We start from the raw sequence: 24961 nt of genomic DNA on the forward strand, positions 1-24961 counted from the left end.
ATCGTTAAGCCAGAAAGGGGACAGAAAAGATCTGCGAATATGTTGCTGGGACTTGCTGATTTGAATTCTAAGTTGGACTTCTCCCTGGAGCGTCAGAGGCTGAGGGGAAGCTCATGGGCGGCAGAGTTAAATAGTCACCATCTTTTTCCCAGTTTAGGGAATCTCCCACTAGAGGGTATAGATTTAAAGTGAGACGGGAAAGATTTAAAAGAGACGAGAGGTACCTTCTTCACACGAGAACCATAGAATATCACAGCAGAGAACCAGCCCATCCAGTCAATGCCTGGTCCCACTGAGCAGCACCCAGTCCATATCCCTCCATACCCCCTCCCATCCATGAACCTGACCAAATTTTTCTTCATCGAGCTCACATTCACCACTTCAGTGGGCAGCTCGTTCCACACCCCCGCCCACTCTCTACATGAAGAAGATTCGCCCCCCTAAACGTCCCAGCTTTAAACCATAACCCATGTCCTCTGACTTGTCTCCTACCCACCTATCCTTAGTGGAAAGACCCTACCTATATTTATTCTACCTCCTATCAAATCTCCCCTCGTTCTCCAATGTTCCAGGGAATAAAATTATTGATGAAGGGCTCAGACCCAAAACGTTGGTTGTGTGTCTTCATCTTTGCTATATAAAGTAACGCTGGTTGGCCTGCTGAGCTTCTCCAGCTTTGTTTTTACTTCCGTCACGCTGTCTGCAGACTTCCAAGCTGCACTTCTGTTCAATCTTTCTCTGATTCTCAGCTCCTGAGGTCTTTATAAATCTCTCCACTCTTTTAATCATTCCACTTCTATTTACAACATGGCAGAAGCCGATTCAGGCCTTTGAAACCCTTGCTGCCCAGTCACATCCCATTAACCTACAACCCCGGTACATTTTGAATGGTGGGAGGAAACCGGAGCCCCTGGGGGAAGCCAACGCCAGTCACGGGGAGAACGTACAAACTCCTTATAGACAGGGGAAGGATCGGACCCGGGTCACTGGCGCTGTGTTTGGTATCTTTCCTGCAGTTAGGTGACCAAAACTGCAGACGGAGGTGTACTGACAATAACCACACCAACAGTGTGAGTATAAGACAGCTTTAATAAACTAATATGGACACTAAGAGGTCTTGTCTCTCTGCAAGACAAACCTGGAAGGCTAGACTGTAGCTCTGGACTGCTTTATAGACAAGGTCACCGGGATGACCCCGGTGACCTAGTGGTATCATTACATATCACCACAGGAGGGTGGGGTGTGTGGATCGAGCTGCCAGAGGAAGTGGTGGTGGCGGGGACAATGGATAAAAGGCATTCGGACAGGGAGAGGAGAGGGATATGGGTCGAATACAGGCCAGCAGTGGTTTGATGGGCCTGTTTCCTTGCTGCAGAGCTCTCCAACTCTGTTACTCTGGTCTTGCACTATTGTAATGGTTTGACTGTGAACAGACATTTTAACCGATATTACTTTTTTCTTCCAGGCAACCTCAACAATGTTCTCGTGCTCAGATATTGAAGACCTCCATGTTGCTAGGGTCAAATGTGTCGAGAATAACCTCACCAAGATGGAAGATTCCAATAGCACACATGTGGAGTCACTTGGTACATGCATTTACTTCCTGTCTGTTCAAATCCATGACTTGCGGCACACCAACCTGTGCCTGCCTTATCACCTCTGCACCCATAGAATTCTACAGCACAGAAATAGAGCAACACCCATATTGACCCATTTGCCTGTGTTTGACCCATGTCCTTCTCATCAGTTTCCTGTCTCAACCCCCTTTTCCACTGGGCATGCCAGTGTAGTGTCCCAGGATAGGAAGCCCTTTGTGGCGTTTCCACTGGGCCACCCTTAACTGGGACACTAATCGCTTTTCCCACTGAAAACACTCATCCCGGGGATTGGAGTGTTCTACCTTCAACTGGAAACAGGTGACTCTCCGCTGTCCCTTAACCACTGGTTTTATCAGCATGTCGGTGCCAGCTGATGCCGGGGATAGGAGTAGGGGTCAAGGCGGTTAATCCTCGGCGTGAATTGACGCTACTTGATGCCGGCGTTTGGACCAGTAAATTCCCAGTTAATTCCTGGGGCAGGGTGCCAGTGGAAAAGGGGCTCAAATGCTACAATGGTCCTCACCTTTACTATCTCCTCTGGCCACTTGTTTCATATACTCAAGTAAACCGTTCCAATATATTTCTTTTAAATTATATTTTTACGCATAGTAAAACATCTGTTATCTGGAATTCCAGCAGCCTCAAGCAACCGGCAAAAAAAATTGCAGAAGATTAAATAGGTAAAAATTATGGAAGTTTAAAATTGGCACGCCTTACCGTTAGTTCACTAATCGTGCAACACGCAATCTCAAGCAACCAGAAAATTCACTTATCTGGCATCTACCAGGGGTTTTGCTGTTCATATGTGATTATAATGTGCTGTGCATTTGTGTATGTGTGTCCGCACATGTGTGGACCGTGGTCTGGAGAGTATTTCTTCTGCTTGTATGTGTAGTCAGATGATAATAAACTTGAACGTCAACCCACCACTCTCTGTGTGAAGGAAGGACCCCTCAGTGCCCTTTTAAATCTTTCCCCTCACCATAAAATCATTAAGTTTTAGACTCCCCTACCCTGCGGATTAACTTGTGACCAGGGTGATGGGAGACCCTTTATGATGTCCGCTGCCTTCTTGACGTGGAGCCTCACATCGATGTGTGCAATGGATGTGTGGTCGGAGCCTATGAAAGACCCAGCTGTGTATGCTACCTTCTGGATGCTTCTGCATTCTTGGAATTCCCAAACCAGGCCTTGATGCTGTTGTGGACTTGTGTGCCGGGAGCCTGAGGCCACCCATAACGTGGAATTGGAATAAACAACACCTTGTATTGGCAGTGTCAAACCATAGGGCTCGTTGCAGTCATGAACTTACCTGCATTGGGAGAGGTGCATCACAGTCCAGTACAATTGCCGCAGAGAAAAGGATCAGAGGTCAATTCACGGGACCAGAAGAGTGGCAGAGAGGATCACTGAGGTCTCTCCTCTCCCCATCGACGTGATCTTCCGGGATCGTTGTCTGGAGAAGGCGCGCAAAATCATCAAGGACCCCTTCCACCTTGCGCACAGCATCTTTCAGCTGCCCCCGTTGGGGAAGAGATATAGGAGGATCAGAGCCAGAACCACCAGGCTGAGGAACAGTTTCTTCCCACGGGCAGTGAGAATGCTGAACAACCAAAGGAACTGCTCACACTAACCCTCCGAGACTCTCATATTCATGAAACAATATTTATTTATTTGTACAGATAAATACTTGCCCTGCACATGTATTGTTTGTCTGCATGTGTGTTATGTCTGGTTGTGTGTCTGCGTGTTTTGCACCGAGGACCGGAGAATGCTGTTTCGTCGGGTTGTACTTGTACAATCAGATGACAATAAACTTGACTTGAGTTTAGAAAAATGAGGTGGATCACTGGAAACTACAGAATACTGAAGGACCTGGATAGAGTGGACATGGGGAGAATGTTTCCTGTGGTTGGGTGGGGGTGGGGGTTCTGGGACCAGAGGACACAGCCTCAGAATACAAAAATAGAAATGAGGGGGAATTTCTTTACCCAAAAGGGGGTTAATCTGTGAAATTTGTTGCTGTGGATGGCAAGTCATTAAGGTGGAGGTAGTGACATTCTTGATCAGGAAGGGAATCAAAGGTTACGAGGAAAAGACGAGAAAATGGGGTTGAAATGGAACAGTAACAGAAGTAAAATATGAAAATCTGCGGACACGGTGGTTGAAGTAAAAACACAAAACTGGAGAAATTCCTTTATATAGCAAAAGGTAAAAATACATTACCTTCGTCAAGGTTTGAAAAAATGTAAGTAGGAGTCTGAACAAAAGAGTAGGGGGTGAGGGGTAGAGAAGGGAGGGACAGGACAGCGGCGATCAAAGGTTGGAGGGATGGCTGTAGTGAAAGGAGGGGAAGAGGAGAACTGGAAAGGGGAAGGGAAGGGGAAAGAGGAGAGCAGGTTAGCAGATATCGGAAAAGTCAATGTTAAATGTCATCTGGCTGGAGAGTGCCCAGATGGAAAATCAGAATAGTTGACGAAGGAAAATCTGTGGATGTCTATGTGTGTCTCAGGGATCGGTGCTGGGACCATTGTTGTTTGTCATCTCTATCAATGATAATGTGGTAAATTGGATCAGCAAGTTTGCTAAGACTGGAGGTGTTGCGGACAGCGAAGTTTTTTAAAGCTTGCAGAGGGATCTGGTCCAGCTGGAAATATGGGCTGAAAAATGGCAGATGGAATTTAATGCAGACAGGTGCGAAGTGTTGCATTTTGGAAGGGCAAACCAAGAAATGGTTGGGCACTGGAGAGTATGGTAGACAGAGGGATCTGGGAATACAGATACATAATTCCCTAAAGGTGGTATCACAGGTGGATGGGGGTTGTAAAGAGAGCTTTTAGCATCTTGGCCTTCATAAATCAAGGTACTGAGTACAGGAGTTGGGATATTATGGTAAAGTTGTATAAGACATTGGTGAGGCCAAATATGGAGTATTGTGTGCAGTTTTGGTCACCTAACTACAGGAAAGATATCAATAAGATAGAAAGAGTGCAGAGAAGATTTACTAGGATGTTGCCGGGACTTCAGGAACTGAGTTACAGGGAAAGGTTAAACAGGTTAGGACTTTGTTCCCTGGAGAGTAGAAGAATGAGGGGAGATTTGATAGAGGTATTGACAATTATGAGGGGGACAGACAGAGTATATGCAGACAGGTTTTTTCCACTGAGGATGGGTGAAATACAAACCAGAGGACCTGGAATAATGGGTAATGTTTAGAGGGTATATGAGAGGGAACATCTTCACACAGAGAATGGTGGGAGTGTGGAACAAGCTTCCAGTTGAAGTGGTGAATGTGGGTTTAATTTTAGCATTTAAGAAGAATTTGGGCAGGGATATGAATGGGAGGGGTATGGAGGGCTATGGCCTGGGTGTATGTCCATAGGACAAGGCATAAAATATGGTTTGACACAGACTACAAGAGCCCAATGGGCCAGTTTCTGTGCTGTAATGTTCTATGGTTCTAACTCAGCCATAATAGAATGGTGGGGCTGACTCGATGGGTTGAATGGCCATCGAGCATCGTCTGATGGTCATCACAGTTGCCTCAATGTCCTATCTTCAGGAGAGGCCTTCTGATATATGGATTCCCAGGAACCTGAAGGTTCTGACCCTCTCCACATCCGTCCCATAAATGCAGATAGGTATGTGGCCCCTTTGGCCTCTCCTTTCTTAAAATCAATGACCAGCTCCTTGGTCAAACATCAATTCTGTCTGAAACTTGGATGAAGATGTCAGACCCGAAACGATGGTTCTGAATCTTTATCTTTGCTGAATGAAGTGCACTGTTTGACCTGCTGAGTTTCTCCAGCGTTGTGTTTTTAATTGAGAGCAAGATTGTAGTTCCTGCATCACTCAGCCATATTTTCGAACGCCATCCAGATTTCTGAATCATCGTTTCCAGTTATTGGCCAACAACAGGGGTGAGGTCATCAAATTTGTAGGTAAGGTTGGGGCCATGCTTGCTGCGGAGTTGAGAGCGTGCAGCGACTGAGCACGAGCCCTCGGGTGCCCCTGTGTCGGTCAGTGTGGGGGAGGGGAACCTCCTTCCTATAGAGCCCTGTCCAGAGTCCTGAGTCACCCAGCAAACCCATGCTCTCCATGAGGAAGTGGCACTACCTGCTGTGTCACTGCCCATATCATACTTAGTTTTTGGTGATGATGAGTTTATTGTCATACACATGGTCCAGGAAACATTCCAGCACAGTTCAATTTATATAAATGATTTAAATCATTATCAATTCTAATACCTAAATATTTAATACCTATGTCTGGCCACCTACATTGTGTAACTATTTTGCAATCTGTATAATCACCCATAGCTAAGGGCATAATATCACTTTTTTCCCAATTAACTTTATTACCAGAGACTTCACCATATTAATTTAATCTAATCTGTAACCATATATAAGGAGTTTGCATGTTAACCATATAACCATATAACAATTACAGCACGGAAATAGGCCAATTTGGCCCTTCTAATCCACACTGATCCAAGTACCCTCCTCTAATCCCACTTACCAACACTCTGCCCATATCCCTCCATCCCCCTCCCATCCACATACTTATCCAACTCTTTCTTAAATGACAAAATTGACCCTGCCTCCACCACCTTTCCTGGAAACCCATTCTACACAGTAACCCCTCTCTGAGTAAAGAAGTTCCCCCTCATGTTACTCCTAAACCTTTGCCCGTCAACTCTCAACCCATGACCTCTTGTATCCATCTCTCCGACTCTCAATGGGAAAAGTCTTTCCACCTCAACTCTATCTATCCCTCTCATTATCTTAAACACCTCTATCAAATCCCCTCTCAGCCTTCTATGTTCCAAGGAATAAAGACCTTCTTTGCTCAATCTCTCCTTGTATTCCAGATGCTGAGACCCAGGCAACATTTTTGTAAATCTTCTCTGCACTCTCTCTATCTTGTTAATATCCTTCCTATAAATAAGCGACCAGAACTGCACACAGTACTCTAAATTTGGCCTCACCAATACCTTGTACAGTTTCATCATTATTTCCTAACTCCTATATTCTATGCACTTTTTTTTATAGGCAAGCATATTAAAGGCCTTCTTCACCACCCTGTCCACATGTGCTCCTACCTTCAGGGAACAATGCACCATTATTCCTAGATCTTTCTGCTCCACTGCATCCTTCAATGCCTTCCCATTTACCACATATGTCTTGCTTTGATCATTCTTTCCAAAATGAAGCACCTCACACTTATCAGCATTAAACTCCATCTGCCATCTTTCTGCCCACTCCTTTAAGCAGTTTAAATCCCTCTGCAATCTTTGAAACCCCCCCTTCATCATCCACAATTCCCCCTATTTTAGTATCATCTGCATATTTACTAATCCGATTTACTGCCCCATCCTCCAGATCATTAATATACATGACAAAGACCAACGGTCCCAATACTGAACGCTGAGGTACACCGCTTGTCACTGACCTCCATCCTGACAAACAATGATCTACTACTACTCTCTGGGACCTTCCTTCCAGCCACTGTTGAATCCATTTAATTATCTCCAAATTAATACCCAGGGACTTAGCCTTCCTAACTAATCTCCCATGCGGAAACTTATCGAAGGCCTTACTGAAGTCCATATAGACAATATTCACTGTTCTACCCTCATCAACATTTCTAGTCACCTCTTCAAAAAATTTAACAAGATTGGTCAAACATGATCTTCCACACACAAATCCGTGTTGAGTGTCCCTGATCAGACCCTGTTCCTCCATATACCTATATATACTATCTCTAAGAACGCTTTCCATCAATTTACCTACCACAGAAGTCAAACGTACAGGCCGATAATTGCTAGGCTTGCTCCTCGAACCCTTTTTAAACAAAGGAACCACATGCGCAACACGCCAATCCTCCGGCACGATACCCATCTCTAATGACATTTGAAAAATCACTGCCAGAGCCTCCACTATTTCCTCACTAACTTCTCTCAAGGTCCTGGGGAAAATCTGTCAGGAACTAGAGACTTATCCACCTTTATATGTTTCAAAAGCTCCAGTACTACCTCTTTCTTAATCATTATCATCTCGATATATACCCCCTTTGCTTCCTTTACCTTTCACAGTTCAATACCCTTCTCCTCAGTAAATACTGAGGAAAATAAATTGTTCAAGACCTCCCCCATCGCTTTTGGCTCCACACACATTTGTCCTTTCTGATTCTCTATTGGACCAATTTTATCTCTCACTTTCCTTTTGCTATTTACATATTTGTAGAAACCCTTTGAATTTATTTTCACCCTGCTTGCTATAGCCATCTCATAATTTATTTTAGCATTTCTAATTTCTTTCTTAAGATTCTTTTTACATTCAATGTAGTACCCAAACATCTCCTTTTTTCCCTGTTTCTTATATTTATTGCAGTTCTCCCTCTTTTTTCGAACCAAGTTTCCAATATCCCTTGAGAACCATGGCTCTCTCAAACTTTTGACCTTACCTTTCAACCTAACGGGTATATGAAGATTTGTACTCTTTAAAATCTCTCCTTTAAAAGATCTCCATTACATCCTTCCCAGAAATCAAATTGACCCAATCCACCCCTTGTAAATCCTTTCGCATCTCCTCCAACCTAGCTTTTCCCCACTCAAAAACCTCTACTCTGGGCCCAGACCTATCCTTTTCCATAATTACCTTGAACCTAATGGCACGATGATCACTGGACCCGAAGTGCTCCCCCACACATATCTGTCACCTGACCCATCTCATTCCCCAACAGTAAATCCAACACAGCTCCCTCCCTAGTTGGTACCTCCAAGTATTGATGTAAAAAGCTATCCTGCACACATTTTACAAACTCCATCCCATCCAGGCCTTTCATGGAATGGGTTTCCCAATCAATATTCAGAAAATTACTACCCTGTGCTTATTACAAATATCTGCTATCTCCCAACTAATTTGTTCCTCTAATTCGCATTCCCCATTCGGTGGTCTATAGGGGTGGTCTACACCCCTATAATTGTAACTTCCCCTTTCCCATTCCTCAATTCCACCCAAATAGCCTCCCTGGACGAGCCTTCTATTCTATCGCACCTAAGCACCACTGTAATATTTTCTCTAACAAGTAGTGCAACCCCTTCCCTTCTTGCCCCCTCCACCCCCTGGTTCTATCACACCTAAAGCAACTAAATCCAGGAATATTTAGCTGCCAGTCACATCCCTCCTGTAACCATGTTTCACTAATCGCTACCACGTCATACTTCCAAGTGTCAATCCATACCTTCAGCTCATCCACCTTCCTTACAATGCTCCTAGCATTAAAATAAATGCATTTTAGAGATTTCCCACTTTTTACTTCCTGTTTGCCCCTATCTTTACCAACAGCTCTCATGATTTTTTGCCATCAACTTCTGTCCATCTTCATATAGAGCATCCCCCTTTTCTATCACCTGCCTTTCCCCCCCCCCCCCCAAACACTGTCTACAAGCTTTCTCTGATTGCACTCTAACCTTCTCCTTGCTGTTCTCCTTCATTTGGTTCCCTCCCCCCCAGCCATTCTAGTTTAAAGTCTCCTGAATAACCCTAGCAAACATCCCCGTCAGAATCCTAGTCTCCCTGGGGTTCAAGTGCAACATGTCCTTTTTGTACAGGTCACACCGACCCCAATAATGGTCTCAGTGATCCACAAACTTGAATCCCTGCCCTTTGCTCCACCCCTTCATCCTCCATCTCATTCTATTCCTGCTCTCACTGTCGCATGGCACAGGCAGTAATCCTGAGGTTACTCCCTTTGTGGTCCTTTTTAACTCTCTACCTAACTCCCTGTACTCACTTTTCAGGACCTCTTCTCTATTCCTCCCTTTGTCGTTGGTACCTACATGTACCACGACTTATGTCTCATCACTCTCCCCCTTTAGGATGTCCTGGACTCGAGCAGCATCCGGTTCTCCTCGCTTTGTCCACAGAATCCTCTATCTGTACTCCTGACTATCGAGTCCCCTATGACTATTGCCCTCCTTTTCCTTTCCCTGCACTTCTGAGCCTCAAAGGCCAACCCAGTGCCAAAGGCACAGCCACTGATGCTTTCCCCAGCTGGGCTGTTACCCCCAATAGTACCCAAAGAGGAGTACCTGTTGTTGAGGGCCACAGCCATAGGGGTCCTCTCTACCACCTTACTATTCCTCTTCCCTCTGCAAACTGTGACCCACCTGTCCTCCTCCCGTGGCCCTGGCGTGACTACCTGGCTGTAACTCCTATCTATGATGACCTCACTCTCCCTGACCAGAGCGAGGTCTTCAAGCTGCAGCTCTAGTTCCCTAACACGGTTCCTGAGGAGCTGCAGCTCAGTACACCTGGTACAGATATGGATGTCAGGGAGGCTAGAAGACTCCATGACTTCTCGCATCTGATACAGAGAACAGCAAACTGCTCTCACACTCATCCCTTCTCTCCCTTCCTTGCTCAAATAAGTAGAAATTACTAAAGAATACAAAAGCAATTAAACAGTCTTACCTTAACAAGCTCAACCTCAGTCTCTGCTTGGCAAAGCCTCTTGAGCCAAAGCCTGAATTCCCCACTCCTTTCCTCTCCACTCACTCCCTGGCCGCTCCTTGCTGGCCGCTCTTTTACCTTACCTTTTTATTTGCCCTCTACCAGTTAACCCTGTCAGTCTCTCCTCACCCCTCCTCCCCTGGACACCTCTGAGCCCGACTCCAATGGCTCACTGCTTGACCCGCTAGGCCCGATACCTGGTAAGCACTTTAATTACTGTACTTACCTCTCCTCTTGCCGACCTCCTGCTTCTCCGACTCCTCGACACACAAGGCCCGACCATCGGTAAGGACAAGGTTATGTACTTACCTCTCTGTCGGTCACTCCTCGGCCTGCCTCCCCTGGATGCCTCTGAGCCCAACTCTAATGGCTCCCTGCTCGACCCGCTAGGCCTGAGCCCTGGTGAGTACTTTAATTAGGACATATTTTTTAGGATGTGTTAAATAAACCAAAACATCGTCAGCAAATAAATTCATATATATTTATCCCGATTCACTTTAATTCCCTTAATCTTAGAATCTTGTCTAATAAATTCAGCTAAAAGTTCAATTGCTAAAATAAGTAAAGCCAGGGACAAAGGATAATCTAGTTCACTTGGCCTAGTTAATGGTAAAGAGGCATATATTTGTCCATTAGTAATAACTTTTACTGAAGTATTTTTATATAAAGCTTTAACCCAATTTATAAACATAGAACCAAAATGCCAAACCTCTCCAGTACTTTAAATAAAGTATTCCATTCTAATCTATAAAAAGCTTTTTCTGCATCCAAAGTTACTGCTACACTATGATCCCCTCTTTTTTGAATTAAATTAATTAATCTTGCAATATTGTCTGCAGAATACCTTTTTCTAATAAATCCTGTTTGATCCACATGAAATATTTAGATAATCTATTTGTTAACAATTTTGCAACAATTTTGTAATCTACATTCAATAAAGGTATATAACCATATAACTATTTATGGAGTGGAAGCAGGCCATGTCGGCCTTTCGAGTCCACACCAGTTCACTAAAATAACTCCACTAGCTCAACCCTCCCGCTCTCTGCCAATAACCCTCCAGCCCTCTCACCTCCATGTACACATCCAACCTTCTCTTAAATGACAGAAGGGACCCTGCCGCAACTATCTCATTAGGAAGTTCATTCCGTTCTGCCACGACTCGCTGAGTGAAAAAGCATCCTCTAATATTTCCCCTAAAGTGTTGTCCCCTTGCCCTTAACTCATGGCCTCTTGTTCCAATCTCTCCTGCCCTCAGGGGAAAGAGTCTGTTTATATCTAGTCTATCCCTTTCATAATTTTAAATACCTCTAAGTCCCCTCTCAGTCGTCTACATTCCAATGAATAAAGTCCCAGTTTCATTAATCTCTCCCTGTAATCCAGATGCTGTAAGATAGGCAACATCCTTGTAAACCTTCTCTGCACCCTCTCCAACTTATCTATATCCTTTCTATAATTTGGAGATCAGAACTGAGCACATTACTCCAAACCAGGCCTCATCAATGCCTTAAGCAGCTGCAGCATCACCTCCCAGCTCCTATACTCTATACTATGATTTATGAAGGCCAGCATACCATATGCCTTCTTAACCACCCTGTCTACATGGGAATCCATCTTCAGTGAACTCTGTACCATAAACCCCAGGTCCCTCTGCTCCTCTGCGAGCCTCAATGCCCTCCCCTTAACTGAATATGCCCTATACAGGTTATTTTACCGAAATACAGCACCTCACACTTGTCTACATTGAATTCCATCTGCCATCTTTCAGCCCACTCTTCCAAACAAACCAAATCCTTCTGTAATCCAAGAAAATCTATCTCACTATCTACCACTCCCCCTATTTTAGTATCATTTGCATATTTGCTTACCCAGTTAACCACACTCTCCTCTAAATCATTAACATAAATGATAAACAACAAGAGACGCACCACTGATTCCTGAGGTACACCACTTGTCACAGGCTTCCACCATGACTCTCTGCTGTCTATCTCCCAGCCACCTCTGAACCCATGTCACAATCTGTCTACTAATTCCTAATGACTGAACCTTCCTTTTTAACCTTCCATTTGGAACCTTATCTAAAGCCTTACTAAAGTCCAAATAGATCACATCAACCGCTCTACCTTCATCCACTTTTTTTGTCACTTCCTCAAAAATCTCATCAAGGTTCGTCAAACATGACTTTCCTTTTACAAACCCATGCTGGGTTTGTAATCAATCCCTGCCCATCCAGATATGCGTATATACTATCTCGAAGAATACCCTCCATAACCTTCCCCACCACTGAAATCAAACTTACTGGCCGATAATTATTTGGCCTACATCTAATGCCTTTTTTGAACAATGGAACAACATTTGCAGCCCTCCAATCCTGTGGTACCACCCCCTCCTCCAGTGATCTTTGAAAAATGACTGTCAGTGCCCCCGCTATTTGTTCCCCGACCTCCCTTAAAGTCCTGGGAAAGATCCCATCAGGACCAGGAGACTTATCCATCTTAATTGACCCTAGAAGCTCCAAAACTCTCACTTTACTAATCTCTATCCTTTCCATAACTAAGCCCCTTGCCTCTCTTATCTCGTATAGCCCAATGTCCCTTTCCCTCGTGAATACGGACGAGAAAAATATTGTTCAATATTTCTCCCATCTCATATGGTTCCTGACATAGTTCACCGGTCCCATCATCCAGTTGACCTATTCTATCCTTAATCCTCCTTTTACTCTTCACATATCTGTAAAAACCCGAAGGATTCACCTTCGCCTTATTAGCTATGGACTCCTCATATCTTCTTTTTGCCTTTCTAATTTCCCTCTTAAGGTTCTTCCTGCAATCTAAGTAATGACCATACATCTCCTCAATCCCTTGTTTTTTATATTTGGTATAGGCCTCCCTCTTGCCCGAACCAACTTCTTAATTTCACCAGAAAACCATAGCTCCCTCAAACCTTTACTCTTCCCTTTCAGCCTGACTGGAACATAAAAATCCTGTACTCTCAAAATCTCAATGCCTCCCAAATTTCCTCTACATCCTTTCTGGCAAAAAGATCAGCCCACACAACTCTGCAAATCCCTTCTCATTTCTCCAAATCTGGCCTTCCCCCACTCGAAGATCTTCAACCTCGGACCCGACCTATCCCTTTCCATCATTAAGCTAAAGCTAATGGACCTGTGATCACTGGATCCGAAATTCTCTCCAAAGCTTACCTCCATCACCAATAGATCTAACACCACTCCGTCTCTAGTGGGCATCTCTAATTATTGCTGCAAAAAGCAATCCTGAACACAATGCATAAATACTAAGCCTTTTACTGACTGCGTTTCCCAATCTATGTTTGGAAAATTGAAATCCCCAACCAACACCACCCTATTTCTACTGCACATCCCCTATTTCCTTGCACATTTGCTCTTCTAGTTCCCTTTCCCCATTTGGAGGCCTATAATATACCCTCATAATGGTAACCTCACCCTTCTTATTTTTCAGCTCTACCCACACTGCCTCCCTCGACCAGCCCTCCCGTCTATCTTGCCTCAGCTCTGCTGTAATATCCTCCCTGACAAGTAGTGCCACACCTCCCCCTTTTAATCCACCATCTCTGTCACATTTAAAGCAGTGAAATCCTGGAACATTCAACTGTCAGTCACAACCTTCCTTCAACCACGTCTCGCTAATGGCCACAACATCATCCACACCTTTAGCTCATCCAGCTTCCTTACTACGCTCCTCGCATTAAAATAAATACATCACAGGGATCTCCTACATCCTACCTTCTGCCTATCTTCCTATCTACCATTCTCACAATTTTCACTACAACATCTTTTTACTACTTCTTGCTTTTCCTCCCTCAAATTATTCAAACTTGTTTCTTTCCTTAGCCTACTAACCCTCACCCTGTTGTCCTGCCTAACTTGAAACCCTGTCACCAACCATACTAGTTTAACCCCCCCCCCCACCACAGCCCTAGAAAATGCCCCCACCAGGAGATTGGTCCCTCTGGGATTAAGATGTAACCCAACATTACGGTATAGGTCCCATCTTCAAGGTCCCAGTGGTCCAAGAACTCGAAACCCTGTCTCTTACTCCACCCCTTTAGCCACGTGTTTAACCTCCACCTAATTCTATTTCTGCCCTCACTGTCACGTGGCACAGGAAGCAATCCAGAGATTACCCCCCCTTAGTGGTCCTCCTTTTAAGCTCCCTACCCAACTCCCTATACTCATTCTGCAGGACCACTTCCTCCTTCCTTCCAACATCATTGGTAACAACATGTACCATAACCTCAGGTTCCTCACCCTCCCCTTTTAGGATGTTCTGAACGCGCATAGTCACATCCCGGACCCTGGCACCAGGGAGGCAAAACACCATCTGGTTTTCCTTATCGTGTCCACAAAAACCTCTGTCTGTCCTCCTAACCATTGAATCCTAACTATCACCCTTTTCCTTTTATCCCTACCTTTCTGGGTCACAGAGGTTGACCCCACACCTCTGCCCACCATAATCTGACTTTCCCCACCTCAGTACTCAAGGTGGAGTATCGATTTCTGAGGATTTCAGACTCGGGTGCTTGCATGTGAACCTGACCCCTCCCTTTCCTCCTCCTAAGGGTAACCCACTGCCCCTCCTCCCATGACCCCTGTGTGACCACCTGCCTATAGCTCTTGTCTATGATGGCCTCACTCTCCCTAACCAGAGAGAGGTCATTGAGCTGCAGCTCAAGTTCCCTGACTCGGTCCCTTAGACGCTGCAGCTCAGCCCACGTTGTGCACACGTGGATGTCCGGGAGATGTGAAGACTCCATGACTTCCCACATGTGACAATGAGAGCAGAAAACTGCCCTCACACTCACCCTGCCTCCTTTTCCTCACACCTTATTAAATTATCTGTGAATGTCTAACCTTTCATCCAGCACGCTTATCCTCAGCCTCTGCTTGCCTAAGCTCCTCGAGCCAAAGCCTCAAGGACCCACTCCTTCACTGGGCTGCTCCCCTATACTTACTTGCCCCTTGGCCAATTAACCCCGTCACTATCTCCAAGCTCCTCCTCCTCCAGATAATTGCCCGAACTCCAGTCGCCGCCTTCTCCGACTCACAGCCCGAACCAAGAAGGCCCATGCCCCGATAAGCCCTGGAATTTAACGGCTTACCTGCCCATCACTCTCTCCAAGTTCCTCCTTCTCATTGGATGATAAAATGTAGGGTTTAACAAATCTTTATCTTTCTTTGGTATAACTGTAATTATCGTGGTTGAAAAAGAATCTGGTAAGGAGAAATCAATTTTGAATGATTTGGCAACGTCATAATATTAAGAAGATTGAGGATTGTTTTGAAGCAGGGAAAGTTTAAGGTATCAGAGAACACTAGACTTTGTTATTATCATGTTACGGGCCCAGAGGACCCCAAAACCCAGCAGCAATAGAAATTCACCAAGACAAATGATTACTTAAAGAAAATTTACTTTTCATTTTCTTTGAACATAAAAACAGGATCAAACTTTAACTTATTAATTAACTTAAACTAACTTAGCCCCCTTCTAATTCTAAGTGCACGTGTATGTAATGTGTTCTTTGATTCACAGTCTAATCTCACTTCTCACTCCTCTAATTTCCTTGGTATCAGACAATTTTTATACTGTGCACAGACTTTAACATTTATGAATCTTTACCAAGCTCTTGTCTTTTCTTTGGCTTGGCTTCGCGGACGAAGATTTATGGAGGGGGTAAAAGTCCACGTCAGCTGCAGGCTCGTTTGTGGCTGACAAGTCCGATGCGGGACAGGCAGACACGGTTGCAGCGGCTGCAGGGGAAAATTGGTTGGTTGGGGTTGGGTGTTGGGTTTTTCCTCCTTTGCCTTTTGTCAGTGAGGTGGGCTCTGCGGTCTTCTTCAAAGGAGGTTGCTGCCCGCCAAACTGTGAGGCGCCAAGATGCACGGTTTGAGGTGATATCAGCCCACTGGCGGTGGTCAATGCGGCAGGCACCAAGAGATTTCTTTAGGCAGTCCTTGTACCTTTTCTTTGGTGCACCTCTGTCACGGTGGCCAGTGGAGAGCTCGCCATATAATACGATCTTGGGAAGGCGATGGTCCTCCATTCTGGAGACGTGACCCATCCAGCGCAGCTGGATCTTCAGCAGCGTGGACTCGATGCTGTCGACCTCTGCCATCTCGAGTACTTCGACGTTAGGGATGAAAGCGCTCCAATGGATGTTGAGGATGGAGCGGAGACAACGCTGGTGGAAGCGTTCTAGGAGCCGTAGGTGATGCCGGTAGAGGACCCATGATTTGCAGCCGAACAGGAGTGTGGGTATGACAACGGCTCTGTATACGCTTATCTTTGTGAGGTTTTTCAGTTGGTTGTTTTTCCAGACTCTTTTGTGTAGTCTTCCAAAGGCGCTATTTGCCTTGGCGAGTCTGTTGTCTATCTCATTGTCGATCCTTGCATCTGATGAAATTTCATCTCTTGTACTAGAAAGGTAAATGGTTACCGCTCAGTAAGGTTCTTGTCGGTTTTCAGAGAAAGATTTGTTGCTCATTGGACATACAAAAACTGATTCCTTCCAATCAGCCACTTCAGTGTCTGGCTGAAGAAACATCCCCCATCAGGATTTTCCAAATGATAACCTCTTTCTTTCAGGTTACCACAGAGTTCCTTTTGGTTTCCCTTATCTCAGGCAAAACATTATACAGCCAGTCCTCTCCTCTTGTAAGGACCACAGAGGCGTTGACCAGGCTGAACTCAGAACTCACAACCCGTCTTCAAATTGGGGTTTTCTAACAAGCTTCCAAAAACCACTTCAGAAAACCATCAGTGTCCCTCTCTCTCCCTCAGAGAAAAAACCTGTTTGACTCTCTCTGCTTGCAAAACCACATGTCCTTTTCGCCACACCCCTCCCCCCCACCATTTTGTTCGGGGCGCCTACCCACATTTTGTTCGGGGCGCCTACCCACATTTTGTTCGGGGCGCCTACCCACATTTTGTTCACACCTTGTTGAAGGGCTCAAGCCCAAAATGTCAATTATTTATCTTGATCTTCGATATATAAATTCCACTGACCTGTTAAGTTTCTCCAGCGTTGTATTTTTACTAGAACCCTATGAAGCTCTGATTTAAATCTACCTAGTGACATGGCTTCCACAGCTGCCTGTGGCCACGAATCCCACAGATTCACTGCCCTCCAGCCGAAGAAACTCCTCCTCATCTCTGTTTTGAAGGGACATTCTTTTATTCTGAGGCTGCGCCCACTGGTCCCAGACTCTGCCACTCCTGGAAACGTCTTCTCCATGTCCACACTCTCCAGCCCTTTCATTGTTCGGGACTGTGCTGATCCCTGCAGGGAGGGAGTGTTGGAGAGTGCAGAGGTGTGCTCCCTGTCTCCTGATGGGCCCTGGTCTTTGTCTCCTTGTTCCACAGGTTGCCCAGATTGGTGGGACAACATGACCTGCTGGCCACGGAGTGAGTACGGAGCGGTGATCAACAGGACGTGTCCCAGTTACCTGCATCATCTATTCGTGCATCAAACAGGTGAACCATTATTTCCTTTCATTCCCAATACCTTGCATTCCATCTGGGCACTCTCCAACCAGGAGCCATTAACGTCGACTTCTCCAGTTTCCGTTAACCACCTCCTTCCCTGGTCACTCTCTTGCCCTATCCCTCTGCTTCCTTTCCAAGGCTTCCCATCTGTTACGTGAGATTTGTCAAGTTCCATGCATTCACAGAGATAAAAAGCTAACAAGGAATAATCTTTATTGTACATATGGAAAAATTGTAAATGGGAAGACACAAGACAACACGATACTAAAACTACATGCCTTTCACACCAGATATAGTAATCACTGATACCAGTGGCTGCCTACTCTCCCCCTCTCTTAGTTACACACAATATTCAGTAACTTGCTCCCTCTTACAACTCAGGGACTTCACCATACACTCCCAGTTCCCTGTACCAACAGGGTGTGGCTCAAGTGCTAAGAATCCCCACATCATACTACGGTCCTGCTCTAAGTGTAGTGTACCAACGACTCCTCCAGCGATGGCCACAGTTCAGGACCTGGTGTAGAGCAGCATTTGTAGTCAGGACCAAGGAACAAAGAGGATGGGCTGCTACAGGTAGTAGACTTTATAGTGCAGTGAGCTGCGGAGTCCGGCCCAGGTAATCACTGAGAGATTTAAAGGTGCCAATGGTCAGGTGTTCACTAATGAGTGGATAGAGCTCCACCTTGATTGGCAGGTGATGTGACTTTCGACTGGGTTCCAGACGGAGAGGTCATGTGACCCTCCACAATCCACATTCCCACCAAGTTCCAGACAGAGAGGCCACATGACTCTCCATAATCCACACTACATCATCCGCATCCCTTCCTTCTCCTATATGTGACCCCCCCATCACTTATCAGCTTTTTCCCCTTCTCCCCTCTCCCCTGTTTCCACTGATCCATTCCCACCAATATCCCATTTTGCAGCTTTCCCTGTGGCTGCAGGACATGCCACAGTTGTGCCCACATTTCCTCTATTTGAGGTCTGGGTCTCAGCCTTTTTCTTTCCACTCACATTCCACTTTAAGTTATTTCTATGCCATAGGTGCTCTGTGATTAGTAAGGGTAGGGAAGGTTGAGAATCACTGCTCTAGACCCAATTGTTACTGAAATATTTTGCTTGAGAAAAATTGTCATTGGAAAAAATTCCTTTTGAGTTATGAAACTGTGCACATAACGAGTCAATTAGGGACAATTGAAACAGTGGTTTTCAAATTTTTTCTTTCCACCCACATCCCACCTTAAGTAATCGCTCACTAATCACAGAGCACCAATGGCATAGGGATTACTTAAAGTGGAATGTGAGTGGAAAGAAAAAGGTTGAGAACTTCTGTCCTAAACAGTCCTTCCAAGTGAAACTACACTTCACTGTGTATTCATGGAGTCATCTTGTATCCGGTGCTCTCCACTTTGGAGAGACTGGACACAGTCCGGGAGATCGCTTTGCAGCTTTGCAGTGCACCTTCATTCTGCCCGCATCAGTGATGGACCCCCCAGTGGAAAACCATTTCAATTCTGTGTGCCCCCCACTCCCGCACTGATATGTCTGATCATGGCCTTGTGCACTGTCAAACCAAGACCTCTCGTAAATTGGAGGGATGACACCTGCTTTTCCATCTCTGTACTCTCCGGCTGGATGGCATTATGTTCAACCTCTCTGGTTTCTGCTCGCCTTCTCTCATCTCCATCCGCCTGTCTTCTTTCCTGCAGCTCTCCACCTCATTCACAGAGTCATTCCCCCCACCACCCCCTTGTTTGCTGGTGCTCCCTCTCTCCCTTATCCACCTATTACCTCCCTGCCTGTTTCACTTTGCTGCTCCCACTGTCCCTCCACCACCATTTTGTTTGGGCGCCTGCCGACGTTTTGTCCGTACTTCGATGAAGGGACCAGGCAGGAAACATTGGTTACCGTTTAGCCTTCTGGAAGCTGAGCTTCTCCCACACCTTTGTGCACTGCATTCTGATCTTTTCATCACTGGTTCCATTTAAAACATAGAACATGGAACAGGACAGCACAAGAAGAGGCCCTTCGGCCCACAATGTCTGTGCTCAGCACAATTCCCAAATTAAACTAAAGCTCTGCTGCTTGCACGATGATCTATACCCCTCCATCTCATCCATATTCATGAGTCTATCTAGAAGCCTCTAGAACACCATTATTGTTCCTGTTGTGGTCTTGTCTACATTGGAGAGACTGGACACATACTGGGAGGTTGCTTCTTTGAGCCCCTCGGCTCTGTCTGCTGTAATAGCGTGGACCACCCATTTCTATTCCCCATCCCATTCCCTTGCCGACATGTCTGTCCATGGACTCATGCACTGCTAGATTGAGACTACCTGCAAAAGGGAGGAGCAACACCTTACCTTCCGACCAGATGGCATTAATATCGACTACTCTTGTTTTCGTTAAAACTCCACCCCCCTCACTTCTTTCTTCTCGTTGCCTTCCCCCAGCTCTGTCTCTCCCATCTCCTTTTACATAGACATGATAAATTATCACCTCTCTCCTTATCATATATCCAATATCCATTTAACACCTTTTGTTGGTCTGGACTCCTCCCCCTCCACCCCCACCCCCCCCCCAGCAGCACTCTGAATTCGGAGACTTTCTGAGATTTCCTGCTTCTGGCTCATTCTGCTTATTCTTTGAAGAAGGGCTCAGGCCCGAAATTATTATCTTTGTCTCCTATAACCATATAACCATTTACGGCACTGAAACAGGGCATGTCGGCCCTTCGAGTCTGCACAAGTTCACTAGAACAACTCCAATAGCTCAAACATCCCGCTCTCTGCCCATAACCCTCCAACCCCCTCACCTCCATGTGCACATCCAACCTTCTCTTAAATGACAGAAGGGACCCTGATGCAACTATCTCATTCGGAAGATCATTCCATTCTGCCATCATTCGCTGAGTGAAAAATATTTCTCCTAAAGTTTTGCCCCCTTACCCTTAACTCATGGCATGCTGTAAGCTAGGCAACATCCTTTTAAACTTTCTCTGCCCCCTCTCCACCTATATCCTTTCTATAATTTGGAGACCAGAACTGAGCACAGTACTCCAAACCAGGCCTCACCAATGCCTTAAACAGCTGCAGCATCACCTCCCAGCTCCTATACTCCATATAATGATTTATGAAGGCCAGCATACCATATGCCTTCTTAACCACCCTGTCAACATGGGAATCCACCTTCAGTGAACTCTGTACCATAACCCCCAGGGCCCTCTGCTCTTCTGCATGTCTCAATGCCCTCCCATTAACTGTATCTCTCCTATTTTGGTTATTTTTACCAAACTCCAACACCTCACACTTGTCTACATCGAATTCCATCTGCCATCTTTAAGTCCACTCTTCCAAACAAACCAAATCCTTCTGTAATCCAAGAAAATCCACCTCACTATCCACCACTCCCCCTATTTTCGTATCATCCACATATTTGCTTACCCAGACAACCACACCCTCCTCTAAATTATTAATATAAATGATAAACAAGGGACCCAGCACCGATCCCTGAGGCACCCCGCTTGTCACAAGCTTGCAACCTGACAGACAGTTGTCCACCATGACTCTCTGTTGTCTATCTTCCAGCCACCTCTGAACCCATCTCACAATCTCTCTACTAATTCATAGTGACTGAACCTTCCTTATTAACCTTCCATGTGGAACCTTATCAAAAGCCTTACTAAAATCCAAATAGATCACATCAACCGCTCTACCTTCATCCACTTTTTTTGTCACTTCCTCAAAAATCTCATCAAGGTTTGTCAAACATGACTTTCCTTTTACAAACCCATGCTGGGTGCCCCTAATCAATCCCTGCCCATCCAGATATGCGTATATACTATCTCGAAGAATACCCTCCATAACCTTCCCCACCACCGAAGTCAAACTTACTGGCCGATAATTATTTGGCCTACATCTAATGCCTTTTTTGAACAATGGAACAACATTTGCAGCCCTCCAATCCTGTGGTAACACCCCCTCCTCCAGTGATCTTTAAAAAATGACTGCCAGTGCCCCCGCTATTTGTTCCCTGACCTCCCTTAAAGTCCTGGGAAAGATCCCATCAGGACCAGGAGACTTATCCACCTTAATTGACCCTAGAAGCCCCAAAACTCTCACTTTACTAATTCCTATCCTTTCCATAACTAAGCCCCTTGCCTCTCTTATCTCGCATAGCCCAATGCCCCTTTCCCTCGTGAATATGGACGAGAAAAATATTGTTCAATATTTCTCCCATCTCATACGGTTCCTGACATAGTTCACCGGTCCCATCATCCAGTGGATCTATTCTATCCTTAACCCTCTTTTACTGTTCACATATCTGTAAAATCCCTTAGGATTCACCTTCGCCTTATTAACAATGGATACCTCATACCTTCTTTTTGCCTTTCTAATTTCCCTCTTAAGGTACTTCCTGCAATCTAAGTAACGACCGTACATCTCCTCCTTCCCTTGTTTTTTATATTTGGTATAGGCCTCCCACTTGTCCCGAACCAACTTCTTAATTTCACCAGAAAACCACGGCGCCCTCAAACCTTTACTCTTCCCTTTCGGCCTGACTGGAACATAAAGATCCTGTACTCTCACAATCTCACCCCTAAATGCCTCCCAAATTTCCTCTACATCCTTTCTGGCAAAAAGATCAGCCCACACAACTCTCTGCAAATCCCTTCTCATTTCTCCAAATCTGGCCTTCCCCCATTCGAAGACCTTCAACCTCGGACCTGACCTATCCCTTTCCATCATTAAGCTAAAGCTAATGGACCTGTGATCACTGGATCCGAAATTCTCTCCAAAGCTTACCTCCATCACCAATAGATCTAACACCACTCCGTCTCTAGTGGGCATCTCAAATTATTGCTGCAAAAAGCAATCCTGAACACAATGCATAAATACTAATCCATCCTGCCCTTTTAACGACTGCGTTTCCCAATCTATGTTTAGAAAATTGAAATCCCCAACCAATACACCCTATTTCTACTGCACATCCCCTATTTCCTTGCACATTTGCTCTTCTAGTTCCCTTTCCCCATTTGGAGGCCTATAATATACCCCCATAATAGTAAAATCACCCTTCTTATTTTTCAGCTCTACCCACACTGCCTCCCTTAACGAGCCCTCCAGTCTATCTTGCCTCAGCACTGCTGTAATATACTCCCTGACAAGTAATGCCACACCGCCCCCTCTTAATCCACCAACTCTGTCACATCTAAAGCAGTGAAATCCTGGAACATTCAACTGCCAGTCACAACTTTCCTTCAACCATGTCTCACTAATGGCCACAACATCATAATGCCGCATGTCAATCCATATCTTTAGCTCATCCAGCTTCCTTACTATGCTCCTCGCATTAAAATAAATACATCTCAGGGATCTCCTACATTCTACCTTCTGCATATCCTCCTCTCTTCCATTCTCACAATTGTCACTACAACATCCATGAACGCTGAAAAGAGCAGCTGAGTTCCTCCAGCTTTTTGGCGTGTATTTACTTCTCCTGCCTCTGTTTTCACAACTACTCCTGGCCGTCTACCATCTGCTCTCCTTTAAATTTTTAAAGATTGAATTAAAAAAAATTTAGAGATTCAGTACGATAACAGGGCCTTTTGGCCCACGAGCCCATGCCGCCCAATTATACCCAATTGGCCTACAAGCCCCCGGTATGATTTGAATGTGGGAGGAAGCCCACACAGACACGGGGAGACACATACAAACTCTTTATGGACAATGGTGGACTCGAACGGGCTCGTGGGCCACAAGGGCCTGATTCCACGCGGTGTGTCTAAATTTAAAAATAAATTTAAATGGGGGAAAGATAAGATCATGGCTGATCTGACTGTGGACTCAGCTCCATCTACCTACCTGTTCCCCGTACCCCGTAATTTGAGGCAGCCTCTACTGGTTGCTCGGACAGGGGATTCCGCAGATTGGAGGAGTGAGAAGTGAGATGGGACTGTGAATCAAAGAACTTTTCTGAACTTCCACATGCATTACATACACCTACACTTAGAATTAGAAGGGGGTTGTTAGGTTAGGTAAGTTAATAGTAATAAGTTAAAGTTTGACCCTCTTTTCATGTTTAAAGATAATTAAAAGTAACTTTTGTTTAAGTAACCATTTGTCTTGGAGTATCTGTTGCTGCTGGGTTTTGGGGTCCTCTAGGCTCGTAACAAACCCTGCATGTTTCCTGATTTTGAGGGCATGGGGAAAAGTTGGACAAACTTGGGCTTTAAGCCGATAGGTGCGATGGGAGTTGACAAAATGTTGGTCGGGCTATTGGGGAAAGTTTCACCAGTTTGAGTGGGGTGGGAACCTCTTCCTTGTTCAATGATGCACGGGTTCTGGCCTGTGGGGGTTGGCTCCAAGATCAGTAGGTTGTAATCCAATCCTCATTCGTCTGACCCACACCATTTTCCCTCAACGTTTCTCCTGAGCGACTGATCGTTTCGGTATCGATATCCCATGATAGAGCATAGCAGCACAGTACCACACGGTACGGTTAGCACAACTGGGGTTCAAATCCGGCACTGTCTGTAAGGAGTTCAGAATCAGAATCTATTGTTATGAATAAGCCAAACCACATCATCAAATTCGCTGACCGTGGTGGGCCTGATCAGTAAGAAGGAGGAGTCAGCGTACAGAGATGAGATGCAGTCGTTAACGGACTGGCGCAGAACCAACAACCTGTATCTGAATGTTAATAAAACCTCAGGAGGGCCCGGGGGAGATCACATTCCCCTGACCATTGACGGCTCCACTGTTGAGGTCATCAAGAGTATCAAGTTCGTTGGTGTTGCACTTGGCGGAGAATCTCTCCTGGTCCCTTAACACCAGCTCCATAGCTCCTCTACTTCCGACGAAGGCTGGGGAAAGTTCATCTCCCACCCTCCATCCTCACTACATTCTACAGAGGACGTATTGAGAGCATCCTGTTCAACTGCATCACTACCTGGTTTGGAAGCTGTACCACCTCAGACCATAAGGCCCTGCAAAGAGTACTGAAGTCAGCGGAAAAGATCATTGGGGGGGCTCTCTTTCTTCCGTGCGGATGTCTACAACACTCGATGCAGGCAAAATACAACGAACATTGTGAAGGACTCCACACACCCCTCATGTAAACTGTTCTCCCTTCTGCCATCTGGTAGGAGGTACCGAAACACTCGGCCATTACCTCCAGATTGGACAACAGTCTTTTCCCCCAAGCCATCAAACTCATGAATTCCCAGAACATTTGTGAACTGTCTACCATGGACTTTTACTGTACACGTCTTAATAATTTAATTTCTATTTATGTAAATATGCTTCGTGGAGAAGTGCTA

At 45.4% G+C, this 24961-nt stretch overlaps 1 protein-coding gene across 1 annotated transcript in view; it reads left to right on the forward strand.

The window, feature by feature from the left end:
- LOC138761602 (vasoactive intestinal polypeptide receptor 1-like) overlaps window positions 1–24961 on the forward strand; it is a 155480-nt gene that overhangs the window by 60057 nt on the left and 70462 nt on the right. The window contains exons 7-8 of the mRNA XM_069934035.1: window positions 1466–1586; window positions 17515–17625. Of these exons, the coding sequence (XP_069790136.1) occupies window positions 1466–1586; window positions 17515–17625 (232 nt within the window). The remainder of the gene's footprint in view (window positions 1–1465; window positions 1587–17514; window positions 17626–24961) is intronic.

Source organism: Narcine bancroftii, chromosome 1 (genome assembly GCF_036971445.1).
Source record: "Narcine bancroftii isolate sNarBan1 chromosome 1, sNarBan1.hap1, whole genome shotgun sequence".
Taxonomy (NCBI): domain Eukaryota; kingdom Metazoa; phylum Chordata; class Chondrichthyes; order Torpediniformes; family Narcinidae; genus Narcine; species Narcine bancroftii.